The sequence below is a fragment of the Pectinophora gossypiella genome, chromosome 2, assembly GCF_024362695.1.
Source record: "Pectinophora gossypiella chromosome 2, ilPecGoss1.1, whole genome shotgun sequence".
In the NCBI taxonomy this organism is placed as follows: domain Eukaryota; kingdom Metazoa; phylum Arthropoda; class Insecta; order Lepidoptera; family Gelechiidae; genus Pectinophora; species Pectinophora gossypiella.
Window position 1 is genome coordinate 3,100,656 of NC_065405.1, and position 16,449 is coordinate 3,117,104.

Here is a 16,449-nt window from a genome sequence, read left to right on the forward strand (position 1 = left end):
ACCATAAGCTTATGTAGGTAGATCCTTACCTATGAAAAACTGCCAATACTAATTAAATGTCACTTAAGTAGGTGTAATAGGTATTATTAAGGTACAATAGGCTAGTTTCCAACTAGTCAAATCAGTTACTTTTTACTAAACGTCAAAACACGAAATTACTATGGAATTTGTATGAAAAAGCACTCTGTGACGTCATAGAAAAACGTGACAAAATGTCGGACTTATTATTACGTTTTTCTTGATTAAAATTCATAAATAAGTTTAATAGAAAAAAGAAAATGTTTTTCGTTAGTTTTAGATGTGTCTTTATTTAGTAATCAGAACTTCATAATTTATCTTGAACCTAGTACACGACCCTATTGTTTAAAAAAATATCTTTAAAAAAAACGGCAGATTTTCTTGTCAATTACCGATTGTATGCAAAGCTATTATTATGGGCTCGGCAACTGTTATTACCTTATATAATATTTCCAAGATGTTTTATGTTTTGCTGATAAACACTACACACAGTGCTACCGATAACCCTGCACCACACGGACGCTTCATACAAAAGTCATTCATATCGTTTGCCGATTAACGCGTGAGTGCGAGTGAGACACATATAGCTTACGTCTTTAGCTTACGGCCACTTATGAAAAGTGAGACCCAGAGGGGATGAGGTCGACGCCATATACGAATTGGTGCGGGGCGGAAAGTTCTATTTTTAATTCTATGTCAGCAAGGTGGCTATTTTTTTACCAACCCGTAATGAAGAACTTGTGAGACTCTAATATTTTGGGTAGTTTTCTACGTTAAAGATAAATTAGGTACTTATAAAATTCTGATTACTAAATAAGGACAGATTAAAATTGACGAAAAACATTCGCTTTTTTCTATTTAACTTATTTATGAATTGTAATTAAGAAAAACGTAATAATATTTCGGACATTATATCACGTTTTCGTATGACGTCACAGTGTGCTTTCGTGTTTTGACGTTTAGTAAAAACTTAAAAAGTGACTGATTTGACTAGTTGGAAACCAGCCTATTCTCCACTCGTCAGATAGTGAATCTTGGCATCTCGGTAAAATGATGCATTCATGATGACGTTGAAATTATGTTGTGTCGGAGTTCCGTGATCCGTTGTTTGACAACGTCGATACTATATAGCATAACAAGTTCGTTCCGACCGTATGTCGCATGTCATATGGGCAACAGCAATGCATAATGTTTAGACCAGTCAGTCACTCGCCGGCTTTCTACCAAACAAGTTACCGCCACTTAGTTCGTAGTGTGAATATGGGAAAAATAAACGAAGACCTCCAGCGCGAGAGGAATAGGTGCACCTTCAACATTGAGGAGTTGACCAACTTCAAAGATGGAAGTCCAGAAAAGACTAAATTGCGGAAACAAAGAGGTAAACAAACTGAATCTATTGACCCCGCTTTATTTAAATAATTAAAAGTAAAGTTCCGATATAAGTAAATAATATGATATGTTTTGTAAATTCGAGAATAGATTGTTTTAAGTTTACGCGGTTAACATCGGGAGTTTTATATCCCTGCTTTAAACGTGGTAAGTACCCGTTATTATGTGTTTTAATTATTTCGAGAATAGCTTATGTGATAAATATATTTCAAGATTACTTAATTACCGTCCTTCAGAAGTCACGTTATATAATATAATGCCTTTGGTGCCATTAGCCGCAAAATACCCCCACTAACTCGCAATGGAGCAACTTGGTGGAGAATACTCCGTACCTCACCGGTTGATTGAGGGCAGACCTGAACGTACTATACTTAGTTTAATTACTTACACTGAAGTTACAATTCTTCTTCTATCGTGTGGGCTATGAGGTGGACCAACCTCAGTAACCCTGGTGTCAGGATTATTATTGAATCTTCAAGGGCCCCTGAAATGACTCGTGTAAGGACTACGTAGGTACATCAGTAAGTAGTAGGGCCAACGGATTAACGTGCCTTCCGAAGCACGGATCATGTTACTTTCGGACAATCGTGTAATCGGCCTGTAATGCCCTAACTAAAATAGGGATTACAAAGTGATTTTTGTGATATGTGTCCACCGGGATTCGAACCCGGGACCTCCAGATCGGGAGCCCAATGCTCTGGACGATTGAGGTCGTCAAGTTAGAATTAAAGCGCTGGTGGGGAGCGGAGAGTTGACGTTCTATTGGTATTCCTTATTCTGTGATCTTGCAAATATTTTGGCTAAGTACAGATATCGTAAGGAGATATATATGCTGTTGCAACCCCTTCTGGTATTACAAGCTGCGATGGTTCAGTGGTCAGGTGCGCGTCTCCGTTTCCGAAGGTTGCAGGCTCCACAATATCTCTGAAACTCAGGTGTTCACTGTAACTACGCGTTCACTGTACGTATGTACGTAAAAGGAAATTGAGAATTTCGCAAAAATCCTTTCCAGAAGTATGTACTTCTGGAAAGATCTGGAAAAACCGTTTCCAGAAGTACGTGCTTCTAGAAAGATCTGGATAAACCTCTCTGGTGGATCTGGATCTTCTGTATCTGGATTTTTGTGAAATTCCAATTTCCTCGTTTGGTTTTATTTACTTATAAAATACTTTCCGTATAATTTAGCTCTAGGGTTTTTCTCGTGCGATTTTCCGTTTAGTTTTTACTACCTAAGTATTACGAGTATTTGCTATTTTATAAAGGAAAATATATCACGAGGAAATCTCCTTATATAAAAACAATACCTACCAATGCTATGTGACGTATGGTGATGATGAGTTTTGCGCCTATTGGTATCCCTTTTCCTTAAGGAAAAAACAAACGTTCATTCATAAAGGACCATGACTGTAACTGTATGAGACCCGTCCTCCCTTCCAACAGGTAATTTATTGTATTTCAATAATTTTATTAGATTGTCTTCTGTTTTTTTTTACCTAAAGCTGCTGTATATTTCTATTTAATGCCCTCGTTGACAATTACTTCCGCCCAATATCCCAGGAGGAGGTAATGACTGAAAACCAGCGCTGGATGGCGCCATACGAGTAGCTTGGCTCCATCACAGCACAAGCTGAGCCATTTCCTTTTGCTCGTATTCGTAATATTCATAATTACCTAGTTGTTATAGCAAATCTAAATTGTTACTGGCAATAAATTTATTTTATTCTTATTTTATTCAATAGTATCTTTAAAAAGATTACCAATTAGTTCTAAATTCAAAATTCTATAAGGTTTAGAAATAAAATTAAAAAAGGTTTTTCGAAAATCGAAATTGGTTGAAACAGTGTTGTACCAGGCGGTATCCAAAATTGTAGTTTTTTAAAGACGCGAATTCCGGCTAAACCCCGCGTATTTCTTAAAAGTCGCCATAGAACAAAAATATCAACCTAAGACGCTTCGAATCAGGTAAGTATGTCTGGAATCTGTCGATAGAGGGGAACGTTTTAACTCATTGTCCTTTAGGCTTTAGTCGTAGTTGTATATCAAAGCTTTAGTCACCACCGCGCACCAGGTCGACCCATAACTTAAACAACCCATACATTTTCCCAGATTTATTGGTAACATAACATAGCATCACACAGTAACCCCGAGGGTGTAGGCAGAGGATTACATTATACAGGGTGTCAGTGACACTGTAACGAATACTAAGGGATGCATCAAACCATGATTCTGAGTTTATGTCAAGTGGAATTTTCCGTCGCAAAATTCTTGGCGTTTTTTAGGTATATCCCAATCCGTAACTCCGCACCATCCGTAACTCACCGAACTTCCTGTAACCAACGTGATGTCTACCTCTATAATGGTCGAGCCAACTGAGTGAGTGACCAACTGTGTGTTAGTATTAATCACAAATTGCTGAAACGTAAACAAGTATTTAATTCGAAATTGCCACAACCAATAGGTTTTTTATCTTCTAACGAGTATTATATTTCTTACGAGCTACCTTACCTTGTTTATCGCAGCATTATCCAAATTTGTTTTAAGAAAACGTCCAGCTGTTGTCGAGATTATTCAGTTTTTTCTTAGAAGGCCTTTCTTGCAGCTACTATTCCTCGGCTATACACATTGTGAGAAGCTGTAAAGCAGTAGGTCATCCGCCTGAGGCTCTAGACAGACGGACCGCATTTCAACTGCAATCCAACCGCGAATTGCAGTTCTGGTGCAGTTTGAATGCAGTTGACACGACTGCATTCAAACTGCAAACCAACCGTGCAGCACGACTGCACGCCGACTGTAATGGAACTGCAATCGGACTGCCCGTTTGGTTTACAGTTCTATTGCAGTCGTGTCAACTGCATTCGGAACTGCAATTTGGCAGTGGGATTGCAGTTGAAATGTGGTCCGTCTGTCTAGAGCCCTAGATGAGACATTCATCAAGAAATTTATCTATGTAAAAATTGACGATTCAAATTATTAACAATGTGACCAACTAAATAAAGATATTTTTGAGTTTGAGACACAGTAACTACCCTGGAGACATACAGGAGTCGCAGTCACCAGATACGATTTGGACGACATGATGACAACGAAACCACGCATATCAGAGATCACTAAAAACATATTATGTGCTAATACATCATCATCAGTAATTTAAGAGCGACGCTCTTGTCGGTGTAGCATTCTCCATGTTACTTTTTTAAGGAAAAATAGGGCAGTGGTTTCCCTCTTTGCCTTCCATCCCGCAGAACTCTGTCTGTCGCGAGTGGAATGGCGCCCAGAATAGTCTATTTCAAAGCCGTACAAGAACTCCTGTCTTCCGCCTCTGAATAGTCTGACAGTTACTACTGCTCTCTGTCTGGACTGTGTGTGCCTCCTGAAATCTTCTATCGTCCTGGTGACAGGGTTATTATTGAGCCGCCAAAGGCCCCTGACATGGCTCATGTAACGAATACTTACTTAGGTACATCGATAAAAATAGTAGCCGGGACCAACGGCTTAACGTGCCTTCCGAAGCACGGATCATCTTACTTTCGGACAATAGGTGATCAGCCTGTAATGTACTATATAACCAAACTGATGAAACACCGGGATTTGAACCCGGGACCTCCGGATCGTGAGCCCAACGCTCAAACCACTGGACCACCGAGGCTGAAATCATAACCCTCCTATTGTCTCACCGTGTTGAAAAATACCCCGGTCATATTATTCTTTTAATAATAAGGTCGACTATCGTGCTTTCGATTTTCATGTTTTGTAGGTACTTACATAACAAGTTGCAAAGTTAGTATTTCCACCTTAGATCATGTATTACATTACAACACATCATATAAGTAATATTGTAAACTTACTAAGTAAGTAAGTATATAATAAGGACACAATGGTTTCGCTTAGCTAACGTCTTGCAGGTACTACAAAATTGCTAAGTATGTAAGTACCTACTAACTCATACCTACTTAAGCCAGAGAATAAGGAATAATAGCTTTAGCTAAGAAAACGAAAACCGCAAATTGATCATAAATTATTAGCTGAAGGCGAATTTAGATGGTAGAGTCGCGGTTTTGTTTTTTACGTGACTACTTGGCCGGGCAAAGGGGAGTTGTGAGGGCTCTCACCCGGTTTAAAAAGACAACAGGCTTGAAGTTGCCCAGTTGAGCGCGAAAATCGGCTCAACGCATTGTCTGAGAGGATACTATTATAAATAATCGACCCTAGGAGGTAGACAGCGATAAACCCTGATGAAAGTGGGAAAACGTCGACCATGCCAGCGTGGTCGGTAACGGGGTCCTAAAGTGTTTGTTATTAAATCAAATCAATTTATTTGCGAGAACACATAGAATACAAAAAAAGGTGGTAAAATAGTTCAAATATTGTTATTTGAACTATTTTACCACCTTTTTTTGTATTCTATGTGTTGTTGTTGTGATGTGTTCGGCCCGCATGCAGGCGTACAAATATACTTAAGTACTTACTTAATAAAAAAATAAGAAATAAAGAAATTATACATTAAAAAGAAAATTATTGAAAATATACTTATTATTAAAAATATACAAAATTTTAATATTTTTATGTTCAAAATATTTCTTCAAATTAAGTATAGTAACATTTGTCCATAAGCCATTTTGTTAGGTTATTCTTGAACTTGTTTCCAGTCAGTATTTTCGCGAGATTTTTAGCCGCCTCTATGGCTAAAGTAATCCGGCCGTAAGTGGGATGTATTCGGAAGCCGTAAATAACAGCATGCGTCCTCAAAGGGGTATACAGTGGTGTATAATTCTATATACACCCACTCCTCCCCAACTATGTCTAGGTCCTATGTAATAGGGGGTTAATTAGAATAGAATAGAAAAAGTTTATTATAAAAGGACGCCACACACAAAAAAATGACAACAACGCCATATCAAATTTCCACTAAAACAATTACAAAAAAGCAAGACGGATGTTTGTCGAAATGACCATAAAGTGGTGGTGGACGTCCTGAGATAAAAGGGCCTCACTCAGCACAAGTCGCGGCGTAAACCACGACGCTGATATTATGTGGACCCTGTTGGGTGACGCACGAACATCGTATTCCATAAACATGTGTTAATATATTCAAATTGAATTCAAAAATATACATTATAAATATACCAAATTATTTTATAGAATTAGAGTGTACATAGACAAATATTAATTGAGGATGTCTGTAAAGAATAAGCATATTTTTGCTGTCAATATTAAATTTTACTTTCAGAGAAAATGGTCCACGACATCGCAGAGTTCTATGAAGGGACGCCTGAAGAATACTTAGGTCATAAGGAAAAATATGAAGATGCTATTAAGAAACATGTGCCATTCTTCAACCTAGTTCGGAAGTTAGATAAGAAAGGAGAGTCATTACTCGCTCAGTACAGGTAAGAAATGCATAATATTAATAGATGTTGCCTTAGACTGCCTGTTCACCGGAGCGGCGCGGAGAAACGGAGAAATATTATTATTATTATTAACTCAGGCAGGCAGTTTTCACTGATAAGTGCCTGTATTCGACTATTCAGTAGTTGTGTTTTCTTTTCTCTGTTTTATGGCAATTGTTCAATTTGTTTTTGAAGGTGTTGACGCTAGAAGCGGAGACCACGTCCTGCGGCAGCCCGATCTATTAACTAATAAGATTGCGTAAACTAGCCCCGATTCCTGCAAACACAATCTAATTTTATTTTAAGTTATATGATCTATAATTTTCTTATCCACCGAAAAGGACAGGTACGGTACGGATGATTGGCAGCTGGTAATTTTAAAACGAATGAATAACCCGGACAAATCAAACAGGTATCTCGCAAACCGTTTTACTTGTGCTGTCAATTGCGATAATGTATTTTTTTTAAGAGGGTTGTTATATATTTGTGTCTAAAATTGACGTGTGTTCCATAAATTTGATGCCCGTCGATTTCGTCCCTTTCGTTTTCGGCGGATAAGAAAATGACAGGTATAGCTTGAAAGAATATTAGCCCCTATTCCCAGTAGTCTTACCGAGTAGTTTTACCAGTTGAACTACTGGGAATTTCCTTCCCAGTAGACTTAGTATTAATTAGATGATGTCTATAGGAATTAACACCACTAGTTCGCTAGTCCCTTTATTTGTTAATATTTCTCCGGTTCTCCGCTCCGTCGGCTGTCACTGGCACCGCTACGGTGGACAGGCAGCCTTATAGTGGAAACCACGTAAAGCGTCTTTATGAAACGTCACATTCGGATGTATCTTTTCGTCTAACCTCCGATAGACCAGCTAGTTTGAATCCAGGTAAAAAATGTGGTAATTTTTACCCGATTAAGTAATGGAAAGAAATCGAAGTTTCACTGCTCAACTAACTCAAAACGAAAGTTTTCTTTGGAGTTTGTTTTAAAATACTCTCCTGTGACGTCATCAATAAAAGTGTCGTAATACACATTATTACTTAATTCATCAATAAAATTCGAAAATAAGTCGAAAAGTATGAGTAAAATGAGATAGATGTTTTATCATTTTTCACTGGCTTGATACATTTTTATACATTTTCCAGTGACCACATAATAGCCATGATGGCATCGACGCCGAGCCGCGACGGCACCCCACTAGGCGGCCACTGGGTGGTATTCATGCCGGCCATCCTCAGCCAGGGCACTGAGGAGCAACTGGACTACTGGCTCCAGCGGGCCAGCGATTGCAGCGTCATTGGAACCTTCGCACAGGTATGTCTGACTAAAAACCGTCGCCTTATAGTAAAACCAAGTAAGCGTCGATTTTTGAAAAATCACATTCCGATGGCACTTAAGTGGTTTTCACTATAAGACAATGATATAGTATATAATATAATCATGTCAGTATTACCATTGGTTTTCCACAGACTGAACTGGGACATGGGACATTTATCCGCGGTCTGGAGACGACAGCGACATACGACCCTGAAACCAAAGAGTTCGTCCTACACAGCCCAACACTCACCTCCTACAAATGGTGGCCTGGAGGATGTAAGAGTACTTTTATTATTTTTTATAAATATCTGTTTATATTGTGTATGCTCCATACTCCCTCCGGTTGATTGAGGGGACGCCTTTGCCCAGCAGTGGGACGTATATAGGCTGTTTATGTTATGTTATGTTTATATATAAAGCTTATGTAAGTCCCATTTGGGACCTAATAGCAACTAGACTCAAGCATAGAACATCACTATATGCTGTGTTGGTATTCAATGTGTTGCTGCAAAAATCTCTATACTTACTTATACCTACTAAACCGTCCCGTATTCACCACTAGTCACTACTAGCAACCACTGATAGACCGCGTCGTTCCATAAATAATTCCAGAAATGGTTCGCCTGGATAGTAGGAGAGCGGACCGTGACATACCACGACTACCACGATGGGGCTAGTTCATAGTTGTCACTGTTTGAATAGGCTTTCTAAAAATATAGGGTTGCCTTATCTAATCCTTGAACGTTTTGTGTAGGAGGGAATGATATGTGACATTTTTTTGGTGAAACTTCATCATCGGTTTTTTCGTTATCAAGAAGTGCAAAAATACTGGATTGCCTCGCGTTCCACAGTCGGCTACATAGAAGAGAGCCAATATATCACGGTCCGCTCTCGTACTAAGAGTCTTTCTGACTTTTGGGGGCGTAAGGTGACTGCTCTGTTTTCTCCCTGTGCAACTCATCATCATCATCAGATTATTCAAACAGCGTTTCTGTGGCAGCTTTTAAAATGGCTGTAAATTCCGATGCGAGAGCGACAGTAGTGGCCGCACGACTGTGCGACTAAGCTATGCAAATATCGAGAGTTTTTTACTTTTCTATCGATTTGTATATTCTCATTATTTTAATGTAGGGTCGATTAATTCTTTCAAATATTTTTCCTCTCAGAGGACGCCCTGAGCCGAGGTTCGTATTCCCAACTGGGCACCCTCAGGCCTGTTGTCTTAAACGTTGTACGTTGTACCGGGTGAGAGCCTTTAGCGCTCCCCATTTTTCCGGCCAAGTAGTTAATTCAATCTGCGGCAAATCTACAATAAGTCACGTCAAAAAAAAGTGCTATTTAATTTATCTTTTCAGTGGGCCACACAGCAAATTACAGCGTGATAATGGCACAGCTCTACATTAAAGGGAAGTGCTACGGTGTCCACGCTTTCATAGTCCAAGTCCGGGATGAAGAGACTCACATGCCGCTCCCTGGGATCAAAGTTGGGGACATCGGAGCCAAGATGGGCATCAACGTTATGAACAATGGCTTCTTGGGTTTCGATCACGTCAGGATCCCGAGGAATTATATGCTGATGAAGCATGCTCAGGTGTTGGAGGTGAGCATTAAACCAATGTTCTAAGATTATCTTAGGTTTTTTCTGTTTAGATCTGTATGCAAAAATTACGAGTACTTAAGTAAAGGATTTTAGAGCCTACGTCCAGGTCAATATAACTTGATAAAAGGTTACGGAGTGTGATCGGTTAAATTCTCAAAATCAGACAAATGTTTTTGAACTTCAAATATATATATACTTCTGTGGTTTTAAACGACAGTTATAGAATCAATTTGACTGCCGCGGATGATTAAAATTATTGACTTTTTTTTGCTACTTAGCAATAAGGCCGCCTATTAGACTCTTCTATTTCTCCTTTGTTTGTAATTTCGTGTTTCCTGTGTGTGGAATAAAGTTTTTATGTTATAAATGTTTAAATGATGCCGGGCAGCAGCGGTATGAGTACTGGTTGGAGGAAATGGATTCTGGTAGGACTCTAGCTAGAACATCACCGATTGAGAAATTGGTCGGTGTACTGCAGAACGGAAGGCGATTGGGGCAACCACCGTTCTACACGCCCTATTGAAGGCGATTACTCCACCGACAAGAGCGCAGCTCTTAAATAAAGAGAGAGAAATGTTTAAATTTATTTTTCTATATCAACAGGATGGAACCTACGTGAAGTCTGTCCACAGCAAACTGATCTACGGATCCATGGTGTTTGTGCGAGTGGTGATCGTGTTCGACATGGCGAACCACTTCGCCAAAGCCGCCACCATCGCCACCAGATACTCTGCTGTGCGGCGACAGGGTCAAATTAAAGCAGGGTATGTTAATGAACTCACATTTTTTATCATCTTCTTTTCAAAATAAAAAGATCTAGCTAAATTTTGTTGGATAACAATTATGTCTGCTGTAGTCAAAGTTGTACTGTTTTCAACGTTGTATTCCTATAACAACGTTGTATTCCTACTGAATCTGAAACTTTCTGAAGAGGGTTTCTTCCTTATTACTTACCTAAAAAGTTCGTTAACTGACATGCTAGCTGCTTCTGTATTTATTCAGAAATTATTATAATAGAGTATCAAGATTTTGCCAGCCACATATTATAATTTTAATAAATCAATTCATCGAATAACGTCATGCTCTGACACCTTATGGGGAGCATCGGATCGTCAAAATACTGGGCTGACAAAATCTGACGCGTCACCTTCCGTGTTCTCCTAATGATGATAACTTCTTGGGCTTTTCAGGGAACCAGAAGCTCCAATAATGGATTACCTGATGCAAATGCACAAGCTGTTTGTAGGCATCAGTGCCAGTTACGCTTTTAGAATAACTGCGACCAAACTGTGGGATACCTTCCATGACATTAATAACCAGCTCATTGGCGGCAACTTGGAGAGACTACCTGAGGTGAGTACATCTATTGTTGTAACTCTATCTTAGTTACGAGTACGTTGGGTATAGGAAGGTAAGTATTGCATCTTTGCCTGCGCAACCACTTACGCACTCAAATACGAGCATCTCGCGAATATGATTAGCATTAATAATAGTCAATTAACTACCTATTTATCAAGTACTTCCTAGATCATAATAAGCCTCTTCTTAGCAGCGAACCGTAGATGTATAAGCTTGCGTTTGTTTTTTTCCATTTATAGTCCGGTAGGTCTTGATTGGGCGGTGAAGGAAAACATCGTGAGGAAACTCATATTCCCGAGAAATGCATTTTCGGAAGTATGTAACCTAACTTGTATTGGGCTGGTTGTCCTTTCTCGGGTTGGAAGGTCAGATAGGCAGTCGTTTCAGTAAAAAACCGGATCTGTGAAATCTTCATGTTAGGTTAGGTTAGCGGACCCTGTGAAAAACGGAATAATGCTAGGGAGATGATGAGTCCGGTAGGTCTTGCCACGTCATCTTTTCCTGCCAATGGGGTTAACATAGTTTCTTCAGTGAATTCAATGTCATTTTAGGTGCAACACGACTTAATAATTGTTCCTCAATACTAAGTAGTATCTCCTATACTTAAAGGTTGCCTGGAAGAGATTGCTACTTAGCAATAAGGCCGCCTATTGTACTCATTCTATTTTTATCTTTTGTTTTTCCTGTTTGTGCAATAAAGTATTTGTTATGTTATGTTATGTTAAGTACAGGTGCTCCCTCAGTATGTATGACTTTACCTTCTATGTACTTAGTTGTAAATCTGGCTGCCATAATAAAGGTAAACCTTTTGAAAATATTGTTTGTGTATTCCCATTTCAGTTGCACGCAATATCCTGCTGCTTGAAAGCCATCAGCACAGCAGACGCAGCGTCATACGTGGAGCGGTGTCGGCTGGCGTGTGGTGGTCACGGGTACATGCAGTCTTCAAACCTGCCGTTCACTTACGGCCTGGTCACCGCCGCATGCACCTATGAGGGAGACAACACTGTCCTTTTACTGCAGACTGCCAGGTATCTAAAGACTTTTGATGTTTGGTTACTTCTATGATGCATCTTACTAGAAAATTGCTTTGACTTTGATATCAAGGTCTTCGGAATCCAAATCAGTACACTACTGCCATCACAATACGTCGAACTAGAAATTAAATGAAGTCGTTAGGTTTAGGGGTGTTTCCCTTCGCCAAATCGTTCGATCCTGGGACTTTTTTCTTTTTCGTACGACCTATCGGACTACCGGGAAAGACCCATCTATAGCTAGGACATTGATAAAGATATCTAACAACAACTTCTCTCATATTGAGTTCATGGTATCAGTGATTTAGTTAAGCGGATCCTTAGAAAACGAGTTAAAGCTAGGGATAATGATGAAGTATCAGTGATTTATGTAAGGACCCAGTGAACACGAGATAACATAACATAGTAAATACTTTATCACACACACAGGCAATACAAAACAAAAGAGAAAGTGACACGTAACCGGACCGGTTTAAATAATCGGACCCAGTGAAACCAGGATAATGCTGGGGATGATGATGAAGTATCAGTATCACATCACACACAGTATAGGAATACTTGGATGTTCTTTACAGGTTCCTAGTGAAAACATGGCAGCAGATCGACTCCATAACTCTCACCCCTACAGTCGCCTACCTGAAGACTGCCGCTACTGACTGTAGTCCTTGGAGGAACACCGTTGAAGGCATCATCAGAGGATTTGAAATTGTTGCTATGGGGTAAGTTATATTTATTTTATAATTCTTTGGCCCAATTCGAAGTTATTGTAAGAAAGAGGCAGACTTATAATATTATGGTCTAATATCTTCTGTTTGAAGAATAAGGTCGCAGAGAGTATGATAGTCCAGTTATTCTGCAGACTTACTGGATAAATGCTTCGGCGAGTCAGAGGGGATAAGTTATTAAGTACACCTTACATCATCCAACTTGGATCCATTCATCAGAATAGTTACTTAACAGATTTTTTATTTTTCATTCTTTCAAGTTTCATTCAAATCTCACAGATTTTGTTCGAGTGCCTTCTTTCTAAAAGTTTCAAACATTCGCTTCGATGTTATTGCAGGAAAATCTCATCTTGTGTGAACAGTATGAAGGCGAGAGCTGCAGCTGGTGCGTCGTTGGAAGATGCCTGGAATTTGACTTCCGTTCAGCTTGTAGCTGCTGCTGAGGTACAGAATAGAAATCTTTATTTTTGTCAGGACGTGGTCGTATTTAATCGTAACGGAAGTCATACCGGTAGTCAAGTAGAAATTATTTATTTATTTTTTACATTTCACGACTTTACAATGCGCCGTGAAACTTTCAATATAAACAATAATATAATTAGACATATGAAACTTAGGTGTAAACAATATAAAAACATATTTAATTTTCACACATCATTCATCATCCCGCAGAACCTCAGACACTCGCGACACATATACGTCCACTCACTCACAAACAGATCACACTCTGGTGGTAGTATTATCATCAAGCGCGGTAAAATTTTCGCTGCCTACCTATTTCTTATCTACTTTTTTCATAACGAAACATGGTAGCAAGACATCTTGGATTGTTGTAGGTATACAACAAAAGTAGAAACTTTGTGCTTTGTCCATATACTTATCTACTACATATGCATTACGTTAATATATTGACCAATGAGTCAATGACTTTGGCTAATGGTTTGTTGCTGAAGATTAATTTCTTGTCAAAAATCTGGATTTCTAACTAAGAACTAAATAGTAGCTATTATATACTTACCTAGATTGCGGGAAATCAATAAGTTGATACTTCACTCTTTGATTCTTCTACTTTTGTATGTGTCTGAGTGTGTGTGTGTGTGAGTTTCTACTTATGTATTGTTTTGTAAAAGTATGATTTCGGGATCGCAAAGACTTGCTTAATAACAGTTTTCTCTGGTTCTCACGTTCTCACCCACATTGTTCCTGGGAAGGTTATTTTACGAATGGTTCTTCTTCTTCTCTCGTGTGTGTTGTGAGGTGGATTACCATCATCAACCCTGGTGTCAGGGTTATTATTGAGCCGCCAAAGGCCCCTGACATTTTCATGATCTACATATTACATTCCAGGCTCACTGTCGTGTGTTCATATTGACGACGTACTACGAAGAGGCGTACAGAAGAGCGGCGCAGGTGTCTCCAGAGTTGAGAGTGATGATCCATCAGCTCGTAGAAGTGTATGCTGTTTACTGGGCGTTGGAGAAACTTAGCGATTTGCTGCGGGTGAGTTGAGTGCATTTACTGATTGTTTGGTCTGTAAACTATTGAACTTATTCTATATGCATACTTTTACCTAAGTAATTATATTTTTCAATGACATTGTGGCTTGAAACCGCTATATATGGTTACTGAAGGATCAGCAAGATTGAGCCTTATGTTATAAAATACAACATCAAATTCATAATTAAATTAAAACTATTCCCTAAATACCCTTTGGAATTTGATTTCAATTCAAATATAATGTGAGAAAACATTCGAACAGAGTCCTTATTTGAGACATAATTTTCAGTTCACCTCGATTACGTCACAAGACCTTGAAAACCTGCAGAGCTGGTATGAAGAGTTGCTGTTGAAGATCCGTCCCAATGCTGTCGGGTTAGTCGACGCCTTCGACATCCCAGATAAGGTATTTATGTATTTATTAATTCTTACTTCTAAATACATATAATCTATTTGAACAGTTTGTCTGTAGGAATGACTCTATAATATTTTATCATAATATTTATAAGAGTAATCAGGTTCAGCTAAGGACTCTAAGTATCGTTTAAGTATTTTTTTTTATTAAAAAAAGTTTTTTGGATCGAAACAGATGTTCTTTTTTAAGTTCTATCGCCATAAAGGTATTTTCCGGGTATTTTCGTCATAAATATTCATCATACATAAGTTCCAAATCCTGGGCAAAGTGCGCGACCGAGTATACTTCACTGCAGTTTCGCGAAGATAGACCAAAGAACAAGTCAATGAGGAAGATATCGTTTTGTAGTGGAGAGAAGTCACGAAGCAGTTATTAACATAAGTACTTATTTTTATTTTCTGCAACAGATTTTGCAATCGACTCTGGGCGCTTACGACGGGCGCGTGTACGAGCGCCTGATGGAGGAAGCCCTCAAGAGTCCGCTCAACCAGCAGCCAGTCAACGATAGCTTCCACAAGTACCTGAAGCCGTTCATGAGGGGAAAACTATGAAGGCCCCGATTCCTGCAGACCCCTCCTAACTTTATTTTAAGTTACCTATATCCGTCATTTTCTTATCCACCGAAAAGGAAAGGGACGGTTGATTGACAATTGTCAATTTTAAAATGAATGTATAACCCGGGCGAATAAAATAGGCATCTCGCTGATATGCAACCCGTTTGTCGTGTGCTGTCAACATAATTCTGTCGTGTTATGGGACAATATAAAATATTGGGAGGGAGTTTTTAAATTTCTACCTCGTACTTTCCATAAATATTATGCCTGTCGATTACCCGTCCCTTTCCTTTCCGGCGGATAAGCAAATGACAGGTATAACTTGAAATAAAATTAGATGGTGTCTACAGAAATTAGCACCAATAACGTGATATTTTAATTTGTAATAGATAAAAGGTAGTGCAACAAAATGTGTCATGAATTGTGTGTGTCATGAAGTGCATTTCTTTTGGAATAGGATCTCAATGTTCAGTGGAATAATGGAATGGGTACGTATTTGAATATCTAAAATTGAAATACTTTACGTAAAAATACCTACGTTCAGAATCCCTAAAATCATTATACCTAATGGTTTATAATACCTTAGCTTATAACGCCGACTTATAAAATACCTAAGTTTAAAAAACTAATGGACTAAATGTCTAATGTAATAAAATATCTACAGTTATAACACCAACGTTTAAAATACCCAGTGGTCAAAATACCTAAATGATGCATCACTCGTGAGCGTTTTTCTTAAATAGTAGTTCCTAGTTAATAATTTGATTTATAAGATAAGTCAATTATCGTATAATTATCATCGGAGTTGTAATTTTTGTTGGTTATTATCGTACTTTAGTGTACTGTATTATTTCTGTACCTTTGTATTACTAAGTAGAAAATTACACTTTTATTTTTGATAACCATTATGTTGATTAAAATTTAATACTGTAATAGGTCGTGTTTCTTTTTGCTTATACCTTTTGATCTTCACATACTAACAGTATTTTGAATTTAGGTCAATAAACTTTGAGGTACATCAATTTAAGGGATTTTAAACGTAGATATTTCAAGTTTTAGCTTTATGAACTCAGGTAGCATAATCCATTTGACATTTTAAACTTGCGGTATTTTGAATTTAATTAGAAAAACCATTAGGTATAATGATTTTAGGGAT

General features: G+C 38.4%; 1 protein-coding gene across 1 annotated transcript; it reads left to right on the forward strand.

Moving 5' to 3' along the window:
• Positions 1-1,092: 1,092 nt before the first annotated feature.
• Positions 1,093-15,714, forward strand: LOC126371928 (probable peroxisomal acyl-coenzyme A oxidase 1). Its single transcript, XM_050017382.1, has 13 exons — positions 1,093-1,396; positions 6,635-6,794; positions 7,938-8,106; positions 8,262-8,385; positions 9,465-9,709; positions 10,313-10,473; positions 10,900-11,062; positions 11,909-12,099; positions 12,678-12,821; positions 13,166-13,271; positions 14,175-14,327; positions 14,614-14,730; positions 15,147-15,714. Exons 1-13 carry the CDS (start codon positions 1,180-1,182, stop codon positions 15,288-15,290), a joined length of 2,094 nt encoding a protein of 697 aa, XP_049873339.1. The 5' UTR covers positions 1,093-1,179; the 3' UTR covers positions 15,291-15,714.
• The last annotated feature ends 735 nt before the right edge of the window (positions 15,715-16,449 follow it).